Source organism: Oncorhynchus masou, chromosome 12 (assembly GCF_036934945.1).
Source record: "Oncorhynchus masou masou isolate Uvic2021 chromosome 12, UVic_Omas_1.1, whole genome shotgun sequence".
NCBI lineage: Eukaryota > Metazoa > Chordata > Actinopteri > Salmoniformes > Salmonidae > Oncorhynchus > Oncorhynchus masou.
The window spans coordinates 27334448-27361210 of NC_088223.1; the positions used below are offsets into that span (position 1 = coordinate 27334448).

Here is a 26763-nt window from a genome sequence, read left to right on the forward strand (position 1 = left end):
CCTTTCAATTTTTTTTATTTAATATTTTTATTTCACCTTTATTTAACCAGGTAGGCCAGTTGAGAACCAAGTTCTCATTTACAACTGTGACCTGGCCAAGATAGAGCAAAGCAGTGCGACAAAAACAACCATAATGGTTTATTTTTGTTGGTCAGCATCTCAATTTGGTGTGGGGTGGGGTTATATTAATTAATTAAATTGTATTTTTAAAGTGTCAAACACTTGCTATAAGACAGTAGATTGCTGAGACATGACCTGTTTATGCAGGTTTTACATGGTCTAATATCTGCCAGGGGGAAGATGATAGTTTTCTTTTGGATAGCCTGTCTTTTCCTCTCATACCCTGAAATAAAATCTGTTCACTCAAATATTTCACTGTGAATTTCTTTTATCAACCCACTAATTACATTTATGGCCATAAATGACATCAAGGACTTGCTTTCTCCTTGGTAATATTCTGGTGACAAACTTGGAAGACACACTTGCAACACAGTCAAGTCTTTAGTTCCACATTACAGGCTAAAGTGACAAATGACAGCAAAAACAGATTATTTTGGAGAAATTGCAGTACCATGGGTTAGTTATATCAATCTTTGGTAGTAGTTTTAATGGTTTATTTGGCTTTACCACAAATTGGCATTGCATTTATTTGCAGTGCTGCCATTTACTTTCCACTCAAGGATTGCTCCAGCAAAAAGGCTATCACAGTACCGTTGGCTTCGGGTAATGTGAGAGATGGTGGGTAAAGTTATAAGCTAGCTAGTTGTGCTAGCTAGCTAGTGTAGCCTATCATGTGATGCACAGAATGGCAGATCGCTAGCTAAATACATTTAGTTATCAAAAGTAACTAGTGGAGTTGTGAAACAGTTGTTTATACTTTGGCTAAAATCTAGCTTTTAGACTTCTTTATTTAGCTATACAAACAAGCTAAAACTGCACACCTCTGAGAACAAGCCATCTCAACCAACTGACTGCTAATTATGCTAGCTAGCTAAATCAAGGGCGAGGGAGGGTGTGAGAGATAGCCTGAGCTCAGCCATCCACACAAAGAGATGAGCGTGCAATTACTGAACTGGGAACAATTTCACGCTGTGAGAAATGTTACATGACATCACAATCACAACACATTCAGAACAATTGGGAATTATTTCACTCAGGGAAGATTTTTACATGACACTCGGCGCTGCCTATTTGAAACTCATGGTTGGATCTGGGAGTGTGGCTACCTGCAGACAGATAGAGCACATAAAGGCAGATGCATTTCCCCCCTTCGGTGTTGTGTGTGTGTGTGTTTGATTGTGTGTACGCGTGTCTATGTGAGTGTGTCTCTGTGTGTGTGCGTGTACAGCACTATATATCGGGCGCTGGGGAGCTTTTTCTCAATTTTCTGGGTGATTAAGCTTTGGCTCTGCAGCGAATTAACTTCACCACATGTTAACATACCTCCACACCAGCACCATTAGAGTGCTGGAGACCAGCGACAGACAAGCGACAGACAAGATGAACCAAGGGGTGGGAGCAGTGTGTGCGTGTGTGTGTATCAGTGTGCATGTGAGAATACTCTGTGTGTGTGTGTGTGTGTGTAGCCACTTTAAACAATGCTACCTTATATAATGTTACTTACCCTACATTATTCATCTCATATGCATACGTATATACTGTACTCTATATCATCGACTGCATCCTTATGTAATACATGTATCACTAGCCACTTTAACTATGCCACTTTGTTTACATACTCATCTCATATGTATATACTGTACTCAATACCATCTACTGTATCTTGCCTATGTTGCTCTGTACCATCACTCATTCATATATCCTTATGTACATATTCTTTATCCCCTTACACTGTGTATAAGACAGTAGTTTAGGAATTGTTAGTTAGATTACTTGTTGGTTATTACTGCATTGTCGGAACTAGAAGCACAAGCATTTCGCTACCCTCGCATTAACATCTGCTAGCCATGTGTATGTGACAAATAAATTTGATTTGATTTGTGTGTGTGTGTGTGTGTGTGTGTGTGTGTGTGTGTGTGTGTGTGTGTGTGTGTGTGTGTGTGTGTGTGTGTGTGTGTGTGTGTGTGTGTGTGTGAAAAATGTCTCATAGCTTATCCTGCTGAACTCTTAGCCCCCTGCTGAACCAGCCAGCATGGTCAAACAGGAAAACACACCCGGCCTGGAGGAGGAGGGAGGGAGGTCAACCTCTGAATGGGGGAAAGAATAAGTGAAAAGACAGAGGCTGAGTCAGGAAAGAGCACTGTTATGGCTATGGCTTGCTGTGGGTGGTGAAGTAGTAGTAGAAGAAGAAGAAGAATAAGGGTCCTATATGTCAATAAAAAATAATGTGTGGGCCAATCAACCATGTCTATCCTCACTATGTCCACCTGTCCCTACCTGCTGTCCACCACATTGTCCCCATACTAACAGTCAGATTGACAGATGACCAGTGATATGAAAACAATCAGGACTCTTCACCCACATGGTCTACAGACCTCACAGATGGCTAGGAGGGAGGTACCTAAGGCAAGATCTGTCCCCGAACACACACACGCACGCACACACACACACACACACACGTGCACACACCATTTAGCACAATTATGTCACAATGACATGGAACCAGGACATGAACGGTTTCTACACTGTACTCATGAGACCACAGTTACGTCAAAATGATTGTTATACTGCAGCGATCCATTTACAATGGCCCTACTTTTAACAAACAGAGAGAGCAAATTAACAGGAAGAACGAGACAGGGAAAATAAAAAAGGGATAAGTGAAAAGACTAAGGGAAAAGACAGTGTGCATAAGAGAGAAATATGGAGATGGGTAGAGAGTGAAAGACAGATGCATTTCCTGAGTTCCTGGGGTTAGCCTGTTGTGTGTTTGGGCTATACTAAGAGGAAGCTGTGATGATGTACCCATGAAGAGGTGGAGAGGTGGAGAGACAGGCACTGGGCAGTATGGGAAGAATTAGGGGATATACCTGAATTTATACAGTTGAGGGCACTGCTAACTAAATTTTTCTAAAACCCAAACTATCGCTAGTAGACACTAGAGTGCTGTGTTGCACGAGGAAACTGTCCTACCAATACCACAGTACGGCCTAACTTACTAGAGCCACACATGCCCATCCAGCTCCCTCCACAACCCCACCTCTCCTCTGGCCGTTTATTCAAGCTGGAAGTGTTTTTCTCCCCCTCTTCTTCTGGGTTTTCTGCAGGAGCACGTAGCTCACACAAACAGCTCACATACACCAGGCGGGTGGAGAAGGAGAGTCAATAGGAAACGGTCGAAGTTCACCCAAAGTACACCAAATTAGAAGCAGCTTTGCGGTGGGAGGGAGACGGAGCAGCACTGGCTGTAGGGCTGTAGTACACATTTAATTCAGAAGGTTATCTATAATCCCTTCTTTAAAACCTCTCTGGGATATGTGGGACGATAGCTTCCCACCTAGCCAACAGCCAGTGAGAGTGCAGGGCGCCAAATTCAAAACAACAAAAATTAAAGATACAATTCTTGTCAATCCAGCCAGTGTCTGATTTCAAAAATGCTTTACAGTGAAAGCACCACAAACGATTATGTTAGGTCACCATTAAGTCACAGAAAAACACAGCCATTTTTCCAGCCAAAGAGAGGAGTCACAAAAAGCACAAATAGAGATCAAATTAATCACTAACCTTTGATGCTCTTCATCAGATGACACTGATGACACTGACTTCATGTTACACAATACATGTATGTTTTGTTCGCTAAAGTGCATATTTATATAAAAAAATACAATTTTACATTGGCGCGTTACATTCAGTAGTTCTAAAACATGCGGTGATTGTGCAGAGAGCCACATCAATTTACAGAAATACCCATAATAAATGTTGATGAAGTACAGCGTTCAGACAACAAAGCAGCCAAAAAGATATCCACCATATTGTGTAGTCAACATTAGACAGAAATAGCATTATAAATATTCACTTACCTTTGTTGATCTTCATCAGAATGCACTCCCAGGAATCCCAGTTCCATAATAAATGTTTTATTTGTTCGATAAAGTTCATCATTTATGTCCAAATAGCTTCTTTTGTTAGGGCGTTTGATAAACAAATCCAAACGCGCGTTAAGGTCCAGCCGAACGTCGAACGAAAAGTTCAAAAAGTTATATTACAGGTCGTAGAAACTTGTCAAACTAAGTATTGAATCAATCTTTAGGATGTTTTTATCATAAATCTTCAATAATGTTCCAACCGGAGAATTACATTGTCTGTAGAAAAGCAATGGAACGAGAGCTAACTCTCTCGTGACCGCACGTCACTAGCCTGTGGCACTCTGCCAGACACCTGGCTCATTCCCCTCTCATTCAGCCCCACTTCACAGCAGAAGCCTCAAACAAAGTTCTAAAGACTGTTGACATCTAGTGGAAGCCTTGGGAAGTGCAATATGACCCCATTTACACTGTATATTGGAATGGCAAAGAGTTGAAAAACTACAAACCTCAGATTTACCACTTCCTGGTTGGATTTTCTCAGGTTTTCGCCTGCCATATGAGTTATGTTATACTCACAGACATCATTCAAACAGTTTTAGAAACTTTAGAGTGTTTTCTATCCAATACTACTAATAATATGCATATATTAGCATCTGGGACAGAGTAGCAGGCAGTTTACTCTGGGCACCTTATTCATTCAAGCTACTCAATACTGCCCCCCTGTCACCAAGAAGTTAAACACTGACTGGAAGAGAAGATAGAAACTATAAAAAATATGTATGCCTTGTCTAGAAAAAGATGAGGAAAAAGTACTTTTTGATTAGGAGAGAGAACGGTGGAAACAGACGGCAGACTGACACTGGTCATGGGGTGCTGACAGGTGGGGGATGCTGAAAATTCACAGGGAAACGGTCTGTCTAGTCAGATTTCAGGACGGCACACATTAAGTGCAAAAGTGTCTCCCAGTAGAGGGAACCAATCAAACTGCATCTAAAAGAGCCACTGAAACTGAATGGTGCCGACAGACATGGCAGATCTGCATTTAGCTCCTAAGCAACTTTGTAGTATTTTTTGTGTTATTACATACAGCCGGAAATAACTTTTGGATATCAGAGCAGTGGTAACTCACTGGCAATACGACCAGGAATATGACTTTCCTGAATTTGATCCTTTCTTCACACTCTCCAGGGCAATTGAACTTATCCCAGAGGCTGCTACAAGATGTCACCTGCGAAGAAGTATGTATTCGGAGTGGACTTCTAGTCCAACTCAGGAGGCGTGCACATCATCCACTCTCCGGGAAGAAGAAAGGCGGTGGTGTATGTTTCATGATTAACTACTCATGGTGTGATTGTGATAACATACAGAACTCAAGTCCTTTTGTTCACCTGATCTAAAATACCTCATCATCAAATGCCAACCCTATTACCTCCTAAGAGAATTCTCTTCGGTTAGTCACAGCCGTGTATATTCCCCCTCAAGCCGATACCACGACGGCCCTCAAAGAATGACTTTGGACCTCATTCAAACTGGAAACCACATATCCTGAGGCCGCATTTATTGTAGCTGGAAATTTTAACAAAGCAAATTTGAGGAAAACGCTACAGAAGTTCTGTCAACACATTGACTGTAGTACTCACTCTGGTAAAACTCTCAAACCACTGCAACTCCCAAGCCCTCCCGTCTGAAAAATCAGATCACGACTCCATTTTGCTCCTCCCTTCCTATAGGTAGGAACTCAAACAGGAAGTACCCATGCTAAGGTCTATTCAACGCTGGTCTGACCAATCGGAATCCATGCTTCAAGATTGTTTTCATCACGTGGACTGGGATATGTTCCGGGTATCTTCTGAGAATAACATTGATGTATACACGGAAGCGGTGACTGAGTTCATCAGGAAGTGTATAGGGGAACCAGAAACCGTGGATAGATGGCAGTATTGGCGCAAAACTGAAAACACAAACCACCGCATTTAACCACTGCAAGGTGACTGGGAATATGGTTGAATACAAACAGTGTAGTTATTCCCTCTGTAATGCAATCAAACAGGCAAAACGTTAGTACAGAGACAACGTGGAGTCACAATTCAACGGCTCAGACACGAGACGTATGTGGCAGGGTCTACAGGCAATCACGGATTACAAAGGGAAAACTAGCCACATCACGGACACCGCCGTCTTGCTTGCGGACAAGCTAAACACCATCGCCCGCTTTGAGGATAACACAGTGCCACTGTGCCACCGTGGCCGACATGAGAAAGAAATGTACGCGTTATCCTTCGCAAAGCTACCGGCCCCTCCGGCATCCATAGCTGCATCCTCTGAGCATGCGCAGACCAGTTGGCTTGAGTGTTTACGGACATATTCAATCTCTCCCTATCCCAGTCTGCTGTCCCCACTTGCTTCAATATGTCCACCATTGTTCCTGTACCCAAGAAAGCAAAGGTAACTGAACTAAAGGACTATCACCTCGTAGCACTCACTTCTGTCATCATGAAGTGCTTTGAGAGACGAGTTAAGGATCATATCACCTCCACCTTACCTGCCACCCTAGACCCACTTCAATTTGCTTACCGCCCCAATAGATCCACAGACGATGCAATCGTCATGACACTGACCTATCCCATCTGGACAACAGAAATACCTACATAAGAATGCTGTTCATTGACTATAGCTCAGCATTCAACACCATAGTACCCTCCAAGTTCATCATTAAGCTTGGGTCCCTGGGTCTGAACCCTGCCCTGTGCAACTGGGTCCTGGACTTCCTGACGGGCCACCTCAATTTCCCTGATCCTCACCACATGGGTCCCACAAGGGTGTGTGCTCAGCCCCCTCCTGTACTCCCTGTTCACCCATGACTGTGTGGCCACACACGCCTCCAACTTGATCATCAAGTTTGCAGACGACACAACAATAGTAGGCCTGATTACCAACAATGACAAGACAGCCTACAGAGAGGAGGTGAGAGCCCTGGGCGAGTGGTGGCAGGAAAATAACCTCTCCCTCAACGTCAACAAAACAAATGAGCTGATCGTGGACTTCAGGAAACAGGAGCACGCCCCTATCCACATCGACGGGACCGCAGTAGAGGAGGTAGAAAGCTTCAAGTTCCTTGGCGTACACATCACTGACAAGCTGAAATGGTCCACCCACACAGACAGCATGGCAACCTCAGGAAGCTGAAGAAATTTGGCTTGGTCCCTAAGACCCTGACAAACCTTTACAGATGCTTAATTGAGAGCATTCTGTTGGGCTATATCATCCCCTTGTATGGCAACTGCACTGCAGAGGATGGTGCAGTCTGCCCAACACATCACCGGGAGCACACTGCCTGCACTCCAAGACACCTACAGCACCCGATGTCACAGGAATGCCAAAAAGATCATCAAGGACATCAACCACTCGAGCCATGGCCTGTTCACCCCACTATCATCCAGAAGGCAAGGTCAGTACAGGTGCATCAGAGCTGGGACCGAGAGACAGCTTCTATCTCATAGCCATCAGACTGTTAAATAGTCATCACTAGCAGGCTACCACCCAGTTACTCAACCCTGCACCTTAGAGGCTGCTGCCCTATATACATAGACATGGATTCACTGCTCACTTGAATAATGGAACACTAGTCACTTTAATAATGTTTACATACTGCTTTTCTCATTTTATATGTATATACTGTATTCTATTCTACTATATTTTAGTCAATGCCACTCTGACATTGCTCGTCCTAATATTGATGTATTTCTTAATTCCATTCTTGTACTTTTAGATTTGTGTGAATTATTAGATATTACTGCACTGTGGGAGCTAGGAATACAAGCATTTCGCTACACCCGCAATAACATCTGCTAAATATGTGTATGTGACCAATAAAATGTGATTTCATTTGAAGGCCAACAGCTTCTAAATGGGACTAGATAGAGGTGTCAGGGTTAGGCACTGGACCTTGGTTTGAACCACTGAAGGGCATTATGTTTGGATCAGAGGTTCATGTCATGTGACTGTTGCTAACCTCCAAGCCACCCTCCCTACCTTGACCTTTGGGCGCCCACCCTGTGACCTGTTGAGGTTAAAGGCAAATTGGAAACAGTGGATGTATAAAGAGCCGGAGCTCTCACGTTCCTGAGCGATGCAACAGGTGCGAGGCACTTCAAAGCTTTCATAAAGTGAAACAAGAAGCTAAGACAGACATAAAGAGAGACGAGGGGGAAAGAGAGAGAGAGCGAGAGAGAGAGAAAGTTCAAATAGAGAGAGGAATCGAGAGGAAAAGAGAGAAATGTGATACGATTATTTGTAATCCATTCTTAGAAATAAGAGCCTGACGACGTTGTTATGATTCTCCAGTCTACGCCAGGCACATTAGGGGGTCATTTGAACCACACGTCAGCTCTGGGGATGATGTAGGAACACACACACACTCCGGAGTTGTTAGAACATGTCAAGATGTCTGATTTTGTTGTAAGTTATACTTTGGAAACTTAGCAGTAAAGGAGGCCTGCATTAGACAGGCTACTAATCTCTGAGATAGAGACAACCCAGCAAACAGAGGACATTCCCAGAACATTAGCTAAGATTCACATTATGTTATTTTAAACTAATGAAACATTTGGGAAACCTTTAAAGAACAGAAAAATGTGTTCTGATAATATTCTTGCAACATCAGGCAAATGTTTTATACAATCATTGTTTAATCATCAGCACGACTGGACAGTTTTTGTGTTATGAGAACATTTGCCGCAACCTGACAAATGTTCTGAGAACTTTCACAGAAACAAATTTGGTTTGCTGGGAAGTTCCTCAAAAGAAGTCTGGAAACCCCTTCAGTCTAATGGTTCAGTGGTTCTTCAGCAAAAATAGAAAAATGCATTTCCTGCTAATTGTTTCATTTTTAGCAGTAATATAAAAGTGAGTCACCATCCATCATGTCAGAGTGACATCTGACAAATGTAAGAGTGAAATAAAATAAAGGCACTCTTCCTTTTTCCAATGTAGTCCGTTGCTTCTCTCAATGGGAATTTCTTCCTCGGGAGGGTAAGTGAACTGCATCCAAGATGTCCAACCATTGTCTTCAATGTAATCTACTCACATTCGCCGATTCATGGACGTCTATATCTGGGTTGCATACGATTTACACGGCCCAACGTCACATACGCATTAGCGCGAGCAACCAAAAACATGGCAAACCTTGGATGAATATAAAATGCTAATATCGTCAGCTGTGAGTGATGGGGGGGAATTGGCCTCAGCAACAATTATATGAAAAATTCAGTGGATCTTTTGTGCACAAAGATGATGACTAAAGTGTCTTATTAGACATTTCCAAATTGGACTTATCTATGGAAATTGTCTTTCTGGGCCAGATGTCAGTTAAACTGCAGTACCGAAGCATGATTGTAGCAGTCGAAACCGTGCTTACAGATCAGAACCCTGGCCCCTTAGGTGGCATAGCCTGGTCCCAGATCTGTTTGTGGTGTATAGCCAAATCCTATGGTCATTGTCATTGCCAAACAGAGAGAATGGCCTGACAGATCTGGGACCAGCAGGCAGTAGTGTGGTATGGTGTTCCAGCACCAGCATTGTTTCAAAGTTGTTACCCTTCTTTTATCCCCCCCATCCAACCCCCCTCCAACCTCTTAGTTGTCCTGTCGCATACCTGCAAAATCAGCTTGGTGTGAAAGCTGTGATCATGGTCTTTCATGTCCCTATCTGAATCACATTAAGCTTTAAAGAGAAGAACAGGGACAGGATGTAATTAACATAGCATGCTGTCATCTCAAGCATGGTCTGTCTGTCTGCTCGTTGTTTACAACAAAGGGAGAACTTGACATTGGACATTGTTGTTCAGCTACAAGGATGTAACTGCAGAGAAAACATGAGACTGTTGATACATGTGTATGGGAGCACACGCGTGTACACACACACACACAATACACACACTTAAGCATGCAGGCACACACAAAAACATGTGCATGTGCACATACACGTGAACCCACCCACCCACACACACACTTTATTAACAATCATGCCTGCCCATGTCATACATAATCCATGCAATATAAATCAGTATTACCTACTTCACTAGAAGAATAAGATGACAAAGGAATGAGAGTCAACTAACCTCAGAAATATCTGAACAAGTCATTTTACCATCAATTTTGTGCTTTACTTGACAATGGCTAGCGCTTAGACCCTTTAAGTGAACGTGTGAATTGTTTCAATGTTGGTATTCAAGTCCCGAAAGGCCTTGGGATTACAGCTTCCAATGCCATATGGACTACAGACAAAGAGAAACCATTCATACTGTATTGCCATGTAGTGTTATACCCGTATGACTATCACTCCTGTCAAAGGATTCAATACATAAAATATTCTCAAGTTTTTCAAAGATTATCCTTATATTGTAACTTTGAGTTAATTCTTTTTTTTTGCATTCACCAATAACCTTGAATTCTATAAGCCTATACATAATAGTACCTATGGTAACTAATATACTGTACATTACTGTCCTGATATCCATTCTATAATGGAAAACAAACAAACACAAAGAACAATGTCCATAATATAAAACTAAGCTATGAATTTAGAAAATATTTCTGTTTTAGTGCATGCATCAAACTTCATAATATCATCACACACACACACACACACACACACACACACACACACACACACACACACACACACACACACACACACACACACACACACACACACACACACACACACACACACACACACACACACACACACACACACACACACACACACACACACACACAAACACCTTCTCATTGTATCCTTCGTACAACCATTTGTTTTCCTGCTCATTCTAAAAAAAAGAGGGCTTATGTGTGTGTATGCTAGTGTTTGTGCTTGTGCATGCCTGAGTGTGTTAACAGAGCGCAGCTCATAGTGAATAGATCGAATTGACACCCTTGGGGCTTCCATTGCACTGAATAAATTAATTAATAAAAAACTAAGTTTCAATGACCTCTCTAGGAAGCTCTTTAAATTAAAGTCCAATTTAAACGGGTCCTTATTTAAACATGAAAGGGGGCAGAGCGTTGCAAGACGAGTGCAATGCCACAAGGCTAATGTGAATGTAGCCTATGCATATGAAATAGTGGGGGGAAAGAAAGATTGCCCAATCGGTTCAACCTTGTTTTGCTACATTGCCTTGGTGATGAATACAAGCAAATCTGTTATCAGGATAATTTGCAACACACACACACACATACATACACACACACTCTCTGTGCATGAATGGAAAATGGTTTTCTAATTGCATTGAAATGCTAATCAAAGGCACCTTGTGTGTGGTGATTAATGAACATGATGAGTTACTTATACTTTAATGTTCAAGATGATTTAATTACGTAGAACACACACACATGCACACACACACACACATGCACACACACACATACACAAGCACGCACACACACAATGAACACACAGTGGTGTACTGAAATGATGAGAAATGATGACCTTTTCTATTAGTGATCACACCACAGTGACAAGATAATAGTCTTATCAATCATGAACGGAACACTGCACTAGCTACTACACCTGGAGACTATTATAAATCTATGGAATACAGTTATTGCATTCCCTCTATTCTCTCATGTAAGGCATTCACACAAAGGCAAACACACACATACCTTTCTTATACATAGGATACACACAATATGCACACATAGCAGCTCAGCTAAACCATCAATTAAGATGACCAAATGTAGGTAGAAACTATAGGATTTACGTGGGATTAAATCTGCTTTGCCAGATAAACTAATTTGCTATAATTTACGGGGCATACAAATGCAAAATATAAACAAATCGAATTAAACAAATAAACAGAGGCTATTCATGTAAAACCAATGTAGCCTACTGTAGGAGAGCAGTGAAATGGGGTGAGTAGGGGGTGAATTGTAGCCACCTTCTCCACTTTCGCTGTTACTGATAAGGGCCACTTCACTGTGATTTGTGCCTGTAGAGCAAACACGTCCTGGAAAGTGTAGTGACGTGACCGACAGTACAGCAGTGCTTAACATTATCTGCTCTCCAGTCATCATACTATCAAAATAAACCAAGTGGGGGGGGGGGCTTAAACAAACACTTGTATTGCCAGGAGATCACACCTTCTCAATAAGCGGAGTGGAGGGGCCTCAGGCAAACACACACAGATAAGGCAAGTATTCCATAAGCTAAGGTTATTATCGGACTGCAAACCACTGACTTCTTCTCATCACTGTGTGATAGGACAGAGAGACAAGCCTACTTCTCTGAGTGAGTGAGTAAAAAACAAACCTGTTTAGCAATGTTCTGCGTATGGAGTGTGTAAAGAGAGTGAGTGAATGTGTGCCATCATTCTTGTCAGAAAAAAAGGGGCTGTCTCATAGACAGCATTCGGAAAGTATTCAGACCCCTTGACTTTTTCCACCTTTTTTTTCACGTTACAGCCTTATTCTAAAATTGATTAAACTGTTTTTTCCCCCCTCATCAATCTACACACTATTCCCAATAATGACGAAGCAAAAACAGATTTTTAGAAATGTTTGCATATGTATATCAAATAAAAAACTGAAATATCACATTTACATAAGTTTTCAGACCCTTTACTCAGTACTTTGCTGAAGCACCTTTGCAGCGATTACAGCCTCAGGACTTCTTGGATATGACGCTACAAGCTTGGCACACCTGTATTTGGGGAATTTCTCCCATTCTTCTCTGCAGATCCTCTCAAGCTCTTTCAGGTTGGATGAAGAGCGTTGCTGCACAGCTATTTTCAGGTCTCTCCAGAGATGTTAGATCGGGTTCAAGTCCGGGTTCTGGCTGGGCCACTCAAGGACATTCAGAGACTTGCCTCGATGCCACTCCTGTATTGTCTTGGCTATGTGCTTAGGGTCATTGTCCTGTTGGAATGTGAACATTTGCCCCAGGCTGAGGTCCTGAGCGCTCTGGAGCAAATTTTCATTAAGGATCTCTCTGTACTTGAAGCAGAATTTCATCCAAACTTACCCTAGTAAAACTGACTATCCTACCGATCCTCGACTTCGGCGATGTCATCTACAAAATAGCTTCCAATACTCTACTCAGCAAACTGGATGCAGTTTATCACAGTGCCATCCGTTTTGTTACTAAAGCAGCTTATACCACCCACCACTGCGACCTGTATGCTCTAGTCGGCTGGCCCTCGCTACATATTCGTCGCCAGACCCACTGGCTCCAGGACATCTACAAGTCCATGCTAGGTAAAGCTCCGCCTTATCTCAGTTCACTGGTCACGATGGAAACACCCACCCGTAGCACGTGCTCCAGCAGGTGTATCTCACTGATCATCCCTAAAGCCAACACCTCATTTGGCCTCCTTTCCTTCCAGTTCTCTGCTGCCTGTGACTGGAACGAAATTGAAAAAATCGCTGAAGTTGGAGACTTTTATCTCCCTCACCAACTTTAAACATCTGCTATCTGAGCAGCTAACCGATCGCTGCAGCTGTACATAGTCCATCGGTAAATAGCCCACACAATTTTACCTACCTCATCCCCATAATGTTTTTATTTATTTATTTTTCTGCTCTTTTGCACACCAGTATCTCTACCTGCACATGACCATCTGATCATTTATTACTCCAGTGTTAATCTGCAAAATTGTACAGTGCCTTGCGAAAGTATTCGGCCCCCTTGAACTTTGCGACCTTTTGCCACATTTCAGGCTTCAAACATAAAGATATAAAACTGTATTTTTTTGTGAAGAATCAACAAGTGGGACACAATCATGAAGTGGAACAACATTTATTGGATATTTCAAACTTTTTTAACAAATCAAAAACTGAAAAATTGGGCGTGCAAAATTATTCAGTCCCTTTACTTTCAGTGCAGCAAACTCTCTCCAGAAGTTCAGTGAGGATTTCTGAATGATCCAATGTTGACCTAAATGACTAATGATGATAAATACAATCCACCTGTGTGTAATCAAGTCTCCGTATAAATGCACCTGCATTGTGATAGTCTCAGAGGTCCGTTAATTTTTTTTTTTTAATTTTACCTTTATTTAACCAGGCAAGTCAGTTAAGAACAAATTCTTATTTTCAATGACGGCCTAGGAACAGTGGGTTAACTGCCTGTTCAGGGGCAGAACGACATGTTTGTACCTTGTCAGCTCGGGGGTTTGAACTTGCAACCTTCCGGTTACTAGTCCAACGCTCTAACCACTAGGCTACCCTGCGCAGAGAGCATCATGAAGAACAAGGAACACACCAGGCAGGTCCGAGATACTGTTGTGAAGAAGTTTAAAGCCGGATTTGGATACAAAAAGATTTCCCAAGCTTTAAACATCCCAAGGAGCACTGTGCAAGCGATAATATTGAAATGGAAGGAGTATCAGACCACTACAAATCTACCAAGACCTGGCCGTCCCTCTAAACTTTCAGCTCATACAAGGAGAAGACTGATCAGAGATGCAGCCAAGAGGCCCATGATCACTCTGAATAAACTGCAGAGATCTAAAGCTGAGGTGGGAGACTCTTTCCATAGGACAACAATCAGTCGTATATTGCACAAATCTGGCCTTTATGGAAGAGTGGCAAGAAGAAAGCCATTTCTTAAAGATATCCATAAAAAGTGTTGTTTAAAGTTTGCCACAAGCCACCTGGGAGACACACCAAACATGTGGAAGAAGGTGCTCTGGTCAGATGAGACCAAAATTGAACTTTTTGGCAACAATGCAAAACGTTATGTTTGGCGTAAAAGCAACACAGCTCATCACCCTGAACATATCATACCCACTGTCAAACACGGTGGTGGCAGCATCATGGTTTGGGCCTGCTTTTCTTCAGCAGGGACAGGGAAGATGGTTAAAATTGATGGGAAGATGGATGGAGCCAAATACATGACCATTCTGGAAGAAAACCTGATGGAGTCTGCAAAAGACCTGAGACTGGGACGGAGATTTGTCTTCCAACAAGACAATGATCCAAAACATAAAGCAAAATCTACAATGGAATGGTTCAAAAATAAACATATCCAGGTGTTAGAATGAATCCAATCAAGAATCTGTGGAAAGAACTGAAAACTGCTGTTCACAAATGCTCTCCGTCCAACCTCACTGAGCTCGAGCTGTTTTGCAAGGAGGAATGGGAAAAAATTTCAGTCTCTCGATGTGCAAAACTGATAGATACATACCCCAAGCGACTTACAGCTGTAATCTCAGCAAAAGGTGGCGCTACAAAGTATTAACTTAAGGGGGCTGAATAATTTTGCACGCCCAATTTTTCAGTTTTTGATTTGTTAAAAAAGTTTGAAATATCCAATAAATGTCGTTCCACTTCATGATTGTGTCCCACTTGTTGTTGATTCTTCACCAAAAAATACAGTTTTATATCTTTATGTTCGAAGCCTGAAATGTGGCAAAAGGTCGCAAAGTTCAAGGGGGCCGAATACTTTCGCAAGGCACTGTAATTATTCGCCTACCTCCTCATGCCTTTTGCACACAATGTATATAGACTCTTTTTTTTCTACTGTGTTATTGACTTGTTTATTGTTTACTCCATGTGTAACTCTGTGTTGTTGTCTGTTCACACTGCTATGCTTTATCTTGGTCAGGTCGCAGGTGTAAATGAGAACTTGTTCTCAACTAGCCTACCTGGTTAAATAAAGGTGAAATAATTTTATTTATTTTTTAAATCAAGGATCTCTCTGTAGTTTTCTCCGTTCATCCTTCCGTCGATCCTGACTAGTCTCCCAGTCCCTGCTGATGAAAAACATCCCCACAGCATGATGCTGCCTCCAGAAGTGACGCTTGGCATGCAGGCCAAATATTTCAATCTTGGTTACATCAGACCAGAGAATCTTGTTTCTCATGTTCTGAGAGTCCTTTAGGTGCCTTTTGGCAATCTCAAAGCGGGCTGTCATGTGCCTTTTACTGAGGAGTGGCTTCCGTCTGGCCACTCTACTATGAAGGCCTGATTGGTGGTGCTGCAGAGATGGTTGTCCTTCTGGAAGTTTCTCCTATCTCCATAGTGAACCCCTGGAGCACTGTCAGAGTGACCATTGGGTTCTTGGTCACCTCCCTGACCAAGGCCCTTTTCCCCCGATTGCTCAGTTTGGCTGGGCGGCCAGCTCTAGGAAGAGTCTTGGTGGTTCCAATCTTCTTCCATTTAAGAAACATGGAGGATACTGTGTTCTTGGGGACCTTCAATACTGCAGACAATTTTTGCTACCCTTCCGCAGATCTGCGCCTCAACACAATCCAGTCTCGGAGTTCAACGGACATTTCATTCAACCTTAGGGATTGGTTTTTGCTCTGACATGCACTGTCAACTGTGAGACCTTATACCGACAGGTGTGTGCCTTTCCAAATCATGCCCAATCAATTGAATTTAACACATATCTAAAAACCTGTTTTCACTTTGTGATATTGGGGTATTATGTGTGGAAGAGAAGAGAAAAAAAGTATCTTAATCCATGTTAGAATAAGGCTGCAACATAACAAAATGTGGAAAAAGTCAAGGGGTCTAAATACATTCCCAATGCACTGTAAAACAGGTCTGTCTATAGCCTTGGAGCAAGCCGTTCAAAATTAACCTTGTTGAAAAGTTGGAGAGAGAATACAACCCATATGTATGTTTATTTATTTTCCCTTTTGTACTTTAACTATTATTTTAACATAGTTACAAACACTGTACAAAGCCATAATATGACATTTGAAATGTCTCTATACCTTTGAAACATTAGTGATTGTAATGTTTACTGTCCATTTTTTATTTCACTTTTATCTACTACCTATTTCACTTGCTTTGGCAATGTAAACATTTAATGTAAACATGTTTTCCATGCCAATAAATCTCTGAATTGAATTGAGAGAGTGGGAGAGAGAGAGAGACTTGCGAGCATCTCTATGCTCTACGTCCTGGGGTTATAGCCGCCCCCTGTCATCGCTCTTTTTCTGGGAGGGAGGGAAGTGTCAAGGCACAGCCTGCCCGTGTTTACGCTGTGCATTCCTCCGCCCAGTGTAGGAACCAGGAGATCACATACTGCTTGCGTCCCAAATGGCACCCTATTCCCTATAGTGTGCAGTACTTTTAACCAGGACCCTATAGGGCTCTGGTTTAAAAGTATTGCACAATGTAGGGAATAGGGTGCTTTTTGAGATGCAGCTACTGAACATACATCAGCCTGCTGTAGAGAGCTGTTTCCACCTCCAGAATTTACGACCCAAGTGTGTACAGATGAAATATGACATGGCTAGGATGAGGAGGAACGCTTCAAACACAGGGCCATGTCACAGTGACAGGACAAAAAAAGTGTTGAGTTGTTACAAATGAAGTCAATGGCTGCTCTTCAAGTCATTTGAGATATAAGAACAATTTATGTTTTCAAGAATTATGGACAATAAAGTATCTATTCTATTATGTTCTATTCTTGTGTTTAATTCTCGAATAAGTTATCTAACTAGTTACTTAACACTCAGACACAGGTATGCCCTACAACACTGTTTATGGGACATTAGGGTGATTTAAGGGGCAATGATGGGGGTCACAAGTGTGTGTGTGTGTGTGTGTGTGTGTGTGGTCATTAAACGCATCAGAAGAGAGGAAATGAGAAGACAGGAAACACTGTGAGGAGGGGTGCATGGACACAATGTAAAGAGATGATCAAAGAGATTAAGTGGACAAGCCACGCACATCATGGCTATTATAATTTCATTATATCATTATTATGATAGGGTACTGTTATGAAGCTACTAGGCTGTAGACACGTGAAATGAAAGGGGGAAAAAAGTTAACCTACAATGTGCGCTCCGGCGGTGTTGCCAGTCTCTCTGAGCGAGCCCGCCGAAGCACGCTTTCAGTGCCTTCTCTTGTAGCATGCACGAAGAGGGACTCGAAGTGTAGAAATCCAACATTTGTCCCGGGCTCACCGCTAGCAAATCCATACAATCAAACATGATTTCCCTTAGTCGCAAAAGTCTGCCTGTTATTGTATCCCTTTAAATATAATTTAGGTGTGGATAATAATCGCGAACATAAATGCACACAACTCCATCAAAGTCTGCCCCTTTATGGCACGTAAAATATTGGTCTTCTTCCCAGACTATGTCATGAATTATGACAGACAACACCGCTGAAAGCTTGTAATTGACCCAAATGATGATTTGCCATTTTCCTCTGGTGTCCGGTTGTTGAGACGAAAAGGTGTCCGACATCAGTCACCTACGTAACGTTCCAACGTGTGTCAGCCAGTCAGTAACCTCCGTAACGTTCCAACGTGTATATACTTTATTTTTTGCACAGCCCGGTCCAGTGCGCTTAACAAGCTCCTCGCTCGAGCCCGCCCTACTGAAAATATGTTCTTATAAATATTACAGATCGCGTTTTTAAACCATATCTCCCCGTTCGGATGACGAATGGGTTATCCTGCCTCCATGCAGCTCATGTCATACTAGTTTGCTCACAGAGAATGAAAGATTGAATTGCCTAATATATGCGAGTGAACTTTCTATGAACCCATCCGAGACTGCTAACCTTCAAATGACCCAACCAGCCTGACATCACCAAGTCCCAGGATTCTCACACACCGTGCAACGCGAGCATCACAAGCAGCAGCGCGAGCCAGGCTGAAAGAAGAAACGCAGGCAGCTCAAGCTCACCGCGCATAATATTATTTTCCCTCGAAAGAATACGATACACGATATTTTCGTGCGATAAAAACACATTTCTAAATTCATGAATCAAAGTAGCTCACTTAGATTTGTTCACGATCTAACCAACCGTGGTAGGGTATTACTCTGTATCACAGCAAAAGTGTAGGCTCCAATTGTTTAAAAGATTATGTAAAACTAAGCAATCTGATAAAGACAAATATATAAAGAAAACGTAAAAGGAGTAAATCTTAACATTTCAATACTTTTTCAATTTCAGAGTTTTACAAACACACATTGTTTTGTCAGTAGCCTAGGCTACTTCTGACAGCTCGTGAGCAGCAGTATGTGATCAGAGAAATTCTATATAGTGCAAAGTTATTATGTAGCCTAGGCTATGTGTATTGACATGCTTACAGCTTCAAGATGTTTTCTTATTATTTTATGACCAATAGTTAGTTACTTAAAATCCCAGTTGTTGTTTATTCTCACATGTGCATTACTGCAAGTTAAGTTAAATTAGGAAAGTTACATCTGAATCTTTACGACTAGATTTGTTTCTAGGCTACTTAATCTATGCATTATACACACTGTTACAGGCAGGGACATTTTAATATCTCTAAATCCTATAATTAGAGGAAAGAAGTTTGTAAGAATAGGGTTTTAGTAAGGGCATGAATAATACGAATAATACTGTAGTTTGAGTGTTTGTGACTTTGTGTTGTGAAGAACCAAAGAAAGATCCAAAGAAGAAGATATACTCAAGTATGGAATTTGTGGAATTTATGGAAAATGTGTTTTTCAAAATGACAAATGTGCATTGAAATAACTACCTACATTTCACAGAAAATATAAGGACATATTGGTCCTTTGTGGTTGGTTGGGGAAGGGGGTGCACCATGAACCTCACCACGACTATCTAAACATCCCATTAACCATCTCTCTAACTCTGCACGTGCCACACACACACACACAGTCTAACCCCTTTAGAAAGACCCAACATAACCCCTGCACATTGACTCGGTACCGGTACCCCCTCATAGCCTAGGCTATATAATAACTTTGCACTATATAGAATTTCTCTGATCACATACTGCTGCTCACGAGCTGTCAGAAGTAGATTGCCTCATTACTGTTATATTATTGTGTTACTTTTGATATTTTTTTATGTTCGTTTATTTGGTAAACATTTTCTTAACTCTTCTTAAAGTGCACTGTTGGTTAAAGCTTGTAAGTAAGCATTTCACGGTAAGGTCTACACCTGTTTTTAAAGCCACAATCTGTAATTCATATTTCAGTGATTCTAAATCATTAATAGAAATAGCCATGGAACAGCAGTAACCATTACACATAACACCTTTAAGCTGACGTCTTTATAAAATTATTATGATTTCCTGCTTGTGCCAGAGTTGCTCAGGATATAATTCATTGTCCTGCTATAGGCTACTGTTGAGCTGCACTTCCTTGAATGTTGAGGGAGGAAGTGTAGCATGTTATTGAGCCCGTTATACAGTGATAACCTAGTGGGTGGGTGATCCGCTGTGGTAAAATAATAACGTTATACTATTCTATTATATTCAGTTATGTTATGTAGAATACTATCAGTATGTGATCTTGCAGACATTGATTCATCTTTGACCTAACTTTATTAAACAAGCACCACTCGTCAGGGTAGCCGGTTCTCTGGACAGCTGAACGAGTAGAGCAGGGACTGTGCATAAAGTAGAGAATCAGAGGCTTTGGACCTTCAGCTGTCAGGAAGAGGGGTTCAGAGAAGTCAGTCACTCCAAAATAATAATTAGCTCATTTGGCATTCCTTCAACTTGGTTATAATATATCCCATTTAGCAGACGCTTTTGTCCAAAGCGACTTACAAGTCGGCTGGGGCCACTACTTTTACATATGGGTGGCCCTAGCGGGAATCGAACCCACGACGCTTGGCGTTGCAAGCGCCATGCTCTACCGACTGAGCCACACAGGACCGTTACACCGTAACTTAACATCTCCAGACCTAAAATGTGCCTGATCATTATAATAAAGTCACACAAAAAAGTAAGTATTTCTATTTTACATGTAATTTCAACTACAATATCAGCTGAATTACAACCAGGTTTGGGGTCAATTCATTTTTAATTTAATTTAATTTAATTAATAAATTGACAAATCCTCAGTGACAAATGGGTGAACTTTATTTCACGTGCTTGCCTTACTCTAATATTAAAACTGAAGTGACCCCCAACCCTTCCACAAACCCCAAGGGGAGTTCAGCACTGATTACATGTTATGTTGTATGTTTATAACCCAGATAAGAAACAGGGAAAGTCAACAGCCTGGTTCTGATAATGTTGGCTTATTAATAACAAAATCCTAGCTATTGCCTGGGGTGGCAGGTAGCCTAGTGGTTAGAGGGCTGTCCAGCAAATCCCGGAGCTGACAAGGTAAAAATATGTCGTACTGCCCCTGACCAAGGCAGTTAAGCCACTGTGCCCCGGTAGGCCATCATTGTGAATAAGAATTTGTTCTTACTGACTTTCCAGGTTAATAAAACTTATATTGTCTCACTGAAAGTACTTGCCAAAGTAGCCAAACACTGAAGACTTCAGCAGCAAACACTGAGGAAGACTTGACAAGTTCTTGTCATAACCTGTGATTATGTTGCGTGGATGGGATGAACATGTTTTCGAGAGAGAGATAGTTTCAGGGATGCTCAGCGGGTGCTCATCTCTTTTACAGAGGAGGAGAGACTGATCCCCTCGATGCTGATGAATAATGTAGCAGGGCCGAGAGAGTGGAGAGAGCAGAGAGCTGAAAAGGAACCCCTATCCCCACCACATACAGCCTATACCACCTGCCTCCCGACGGCTCGCCCCACTGTAACTGTATCCCCTCTCCCCTCACACACAGACACACACCCCTCCACTACCCCATTAGGAACCCCTGAGCCTCCCCCTGTTACACAACCTGCACCCCCCCACCCTGATTGCCACACTGTAACAGTAACCTACTTGCATCCCCACCCCCCACCACCACCTGCCCCCCACGGCTGGCTCGCACCAATGTAACAATAACCCACATGCACTCCCACCCCCTCCCTTACCCCACCCCCATGTACTGCATAAGCCAGACCTATCCAGGTAATTTATCCACATGGTTTAGATTCACCTGTAATTAGAAGGTGACAATGAACCTGTCTTTCAAGATAAGATACTTTCTGACATCAAGTGCTCCTCCAGGTCCTGCAGCTCCCTGGGAGCCCGCTGCCAAAAACCGAGCAGACTATGACCATGGTAAATTCCTACAGCACATCATTTAACATGGCTGGACAAAGCGACAAAGCTGGAGGTCTAGGCTACACATATGGAGCATGCAGGACAGTTAGCAGGTACTAGCCATAGGTGCTATTTAGTTTGAGCTCACTCAGGAATAGAGACTTTCAATCATTGCTTAAAGTGAGTGCAAGAGACAGAGAGAGAGCAAGAGACAGAGAGAGATAGAGAGAGAAAGAGCAAGAGACAGAGAGATAAAGAGAGAAAGAGCAAGAGACAGAGAGAGCAAGAGACAGAGAGCAAGAGACAGAGACAGAGCAAGAGACAGAGAGAGAAAGTAAGAGAGAGAGAGACAGAGAGCACAAGAGACAGAGAAAAAGAGAGAGAGAGACAGAGAGCACAAGAGAAAGAGAGAGAGAGAGAGAGAGAGAGAGAGAGAGAGCAAGAGACAGAGAGCAAGAGAGAGAGACAGAGAGAAAGCAAGAGACAGAGAAAGCAAGAGACAGAGAGAGCGAGAAAGAGAGAGAGCGCAAGAGACAGAGAGAAAGAGAGAGAGCAAGAGAGACAGAGAGAACGAGAGAGAGAGAAAGAGAGAGAAAGCAAGAGAAAGAGAGAGCAAGAGAGTGAGAGAAAGAGAGAGAGAGCAAGAGACAGAGGGAGAGCAAGAGAGAGAGACAGAGAGAAAGAGGGAGGATAGCATTACCACTTGCATGTTCGTTCCACAACTTCAGGTATCTTTTACATTATTTCCCATTTATTTTTCATGAGCAAACTTTTGATAGCATATTAATGGAGAGGATGGAGGATTTTAGCACTGGCAGTAATTCCTGCTTGGGCCTCTCAGCGTTCAGATAGCTATATTTAGTTACACTTGCACGCTGCTTATTTAATTGAAGCCGCATGACTAAAGAGTAATATGATGAAGGGTAGACTGGAAACGCACACATTTGGGATTCTCTAGTTAGGAAGTAATGTGATATGCAGAAAATGAAGAGAGATTCAAATCTTTTGTTTTTTCTGTTCTTGTGCCTGAGCTTTAAAGGATTCCGTTATCACTTTGTACGATAGAGATAATTTTTCGTCACTTTTATTTTATTGAGAAAATAATGACTGTGTATATACTATATTTGACAAGGTGGTAACAGTATTAAGATGAACATGACTGTTATGTCCATGCCACGTCTACTCCTGCTCCTCCCCTCCGGTGTGCCACGTCAACATTGTGCACACCTGGCGCTCATCATTACGCTCACCTGGCACTCATCATTACGCTCACCTGGCGCTCATCATTATGCTCACCTGGCGCTCATCATTACGCTCACCTGGCGCTCATCATTACGCTCACCTGGCGCTCATCATTACGCTCACCTGGCACTCATCATTACGCTCACCCGGCGCTCATCATTACGCTCACCTGGCACTCATCATTACGCTCACCTGGCACTCATCATTACGCTCACCTGGCACTCATCATTACGCTCACCTGGCACTCATCATTACGCTCACCCGGCACTCATCATTACGCTCACCCGGCACTCATCATTACGCTCACCTGGCACTCATCATTACGCTCACCTGGCGCTCATCATTACACTCGCCTGGCGCTCATCATTACGCTCACCTGGCACTCATCATTACGCTCACATGGCACTCATCATTGCACTCACCTGGCACTCATCATTACGCTCACCTGGCACTCATCATTACGCTCACCTGGCGCTCATCATTACTCTCACCTGGCGCTCATCATTACGCTCACCTGGCGCTCATCATTACGCTCACCTGGTACTCATCATTACGCTCACCTGGCACTCATCATTACGCTCACCTGGCGCTCATCATTACGCTCACCTGGCACTCAACATTACGCTCACCTGGCACTCATCATTACGCTCACCTGGCACTCATCATTACGCTCACCTGGCACTCAACATTACGCTCACCTGGCACTCATCATTACGCTCACCTGGCGCTCATCATTACGCTCACCTGGCACTCATCATTACGCTCACCTGGCACTCATCATTACGCTCATCATTACTCTCACCTGGCGCTCATCATTACGCTCACCTGGCACTCATCATTACGCTCACCTGGCACTCATCATTACGCTCACCTGGCACTCATCATTACGCTCACCTGGCGCTCATCATTGCGCTCATCATTACACTCACCTGGCGCTCATCATTACGCTCACCTGGCGCTCATCATTACGCTCACCTGGCACTCATCATTACGCTCACCTGGCACTCATCATTACGCTCACCTGGCACTCATCATTACGCTCACCTGGCACTCATCATTACGCTCACCTGGCGCTCATCATTACACTCACCTGGCGCTCATCATTACGCTCACCTGGCGCTCATCATTACGCTCACCTGGCGCTCATCATTACGCTCACCTGGCGCTCATCATTACGCTCACCTGGCACTCATCATTACGCTCACCTGGCGCTCATCATTACACTCACCTGGCGCTCATCATTACGCTCACCTGGCGCTCATCATTACGCTCACCTGGCGCTCATCATTACGCTCACCTGGCGCTCATCATTACGCTCACCTGGCGCTCATCATTACGCTCACGTGGCACTCATCATTGCGCTCACCTGGCACTCATCATTACGCTCACCTGGCACTCATCATTACGCTCACCTGGCACTCATCATTATGATTCACACCTGGACCTCATTACATCCCCTTTATAGGTCCCTTCCTTTTGTTCATTCCTCAGTTGGTACCTGTGTTCATGTTACCTTGCTTCTGTTACGCTATCATGTTTGTTGTTTTCATTAAACATTTTACCTGCACCTGCTTCTTTACTCACGGCGTCATCGTTACAGAATAACACCTTATCTAAGGGAAGCATCGGGGAGTGCTTCTTTCTTTGTTTTTTTGTGTTGGGAGGTATGTTGTTTCTGGGTGTCAGTACTGGAGCTACCAGGGAGGCCTCAGCCAGCATGTCGGGCTCTCACGTCTCAGCCGGTTCATTGGGGTCTCACGCCTCAGCCAGTCCGTCAGGTTTCTGCGCCTCAGTGGAGGCGACTTGTCCACTCCTGATCCCCGGGATCGTCCCTTTGGTCGGCGTTCTGCGGCCGGAGCCGCGCACCGGGGAGGGGGCACTGTCACGTATGCTCTCTCTCCGGCGCTCTAGGTCTCCATGCTCAGCCGGATCGACAGGTTCACACGCCTCAGCAGAGGTGACCGGTCCGCTCCTGATCCCCGGGACAGTCATTTTGGTCTGCATCCGGCGGCTGGAGCCGGGCACTGTGTGCTCCCTCTCTGGCCTCTAGGTCACCAGGCTGCTGATTATTGTGCACACCTGTCACCATCGTCACGCGTCTCATTACTCACCTGGACTCCATCACCTCCTTGATTACCTTCCCTATATTTGTCACTCTCCTTGGTTATTTCCTCAGGTGTTTTTGACTCATGTCAGTGCGTTGTTTGTGTTTCTTGTTTTATGTACCGTTTATTTATTAGATACTCACTCCCTACTTGCTTCCCTACTCTCAGCGTACATCGTTACAGTCCATGTTTGTTCAAAGGCTCATTGGAGAGGAAGTACATTTTCCAACATGTCTCTCAAGTCTTGCCCAACAGCATTTGCCAATACTCAATATTGTGTTAAATATTCACACCTTTTATGGCTTCAAATCTTGACTAATAGCCAAAGAAAATTATTTATTTGAGATGTTTTTCATGTCAATGATAATTATATTTTCACTTCCAATAAACAAATAAAGGAGCATGTTTCGTACAATATCCTTATTCTGAGCTCCCTGACAAAGACCAGAGAAAGCCCTTTCCTACTGCAGCCATCACTAAATGTCTCCAGGTGGATAAAGTTGTGAAGAGGGAGAAGAGTGGAAGAAATAAAAAGATAGAGATGGAGGGGTGGAAGGAGAGAACTTGAAAGAGCAAAACAGGGTAGATTATGAAAAAAACACTCAAACCTAACAAAACCCGAAAGTGCTGAAAGATCCATTTATTTCCCCTCTTCTCTTTTCTCTACTTCTTTTCACACCTCTTGTTCTCTTTTTTTCACAGTTAAGGCAACATATTTTCATTTAGTACATGTCTTTCCACAGCGTGTGTCTTAGTTCGCACTGTGTGGCCTTGATAGGGGCTCTAAATAGTATCAGTCACCAATAACAAAAAAAAGGAAGCATTTTGGAGGCTGATATTCTCCAGTTCTCTGTGACTCTTTGACCCTGTTTGGGGCATTCTGTTTTCTCTTCCTCCTCACTCAACCCCACACACATTAAATAAGCTAAACACACCCAGAGTCTACCCCCTACTTTATGATCTATTCAATTAGAACAAACCATTATTGTTCTACAAACCCACACAAATATTGTTATTTCCAAAAGTATTCAAAATAATATTGCTTATCCGATCAGTGTTCAAGGGTTCTGTATGGTGTAACTGTTAAGAATATGCCTGCATCTCAAATAGTACCCTATTCGCTATTTAGTGTACTTTTTTTAACAGGGCTCAGAGCCCTGCTCAAAAATAGTGCACTAAATAGGAAAGAGGGTGCCATTTGAGAGGAAGTCATAGTGTGATGTTTGTATGTTGTTTCATAACTGTTTGCTGGAGCATAATACTGTAAAAGCAATGGTACTGTGTGTTATGTTATTAACTCCATATGAGAGGACTATCGTCTCAACACTTACACTATGTCTAAGGATATAATGGAGAATGCATTGCCTGACATTGATTCGTTGATTGAGTAGTTGCATGGGTCAATGTCTATAGAAATCCATTTCACCGTATCAATATTCTTTACTATCGCTCGATGAATTGAGGCTGTGTACAGTAGATTCACAATGGATGCCTTCACACAATAGAGAGAAGGTAAGAGAGAT

The 26763-nt window shown here is 42.8% G+C and overlaps 1 protein-coding gene across 1 annotated transcript in view; it reads right to left on the reverse strand.

The window, feature by feature from the left end:
• The window catches only part of LOC135549787 (retinoic acid receptor alpha-A-like), a 133700-nt gene extending 115373 nt beyond the window's left edge, over window positions 1-18327 (reverse strand). The window contains exon 1 of the mRNA XM_064980083.1: window positions 17775-18327. Within this exon, the coding sequence (XP_064836155.1) occupies window positions 17775-17931 (157 nt within the window). The 5' untranslated portion in view covers window positions 17932-18327. The remainder of the gene's footprint in view (window positions 1-17774) is intronic.
• Between the last annotated feature and the right edge of the window lie 8436 nt (window positions 18328-26763).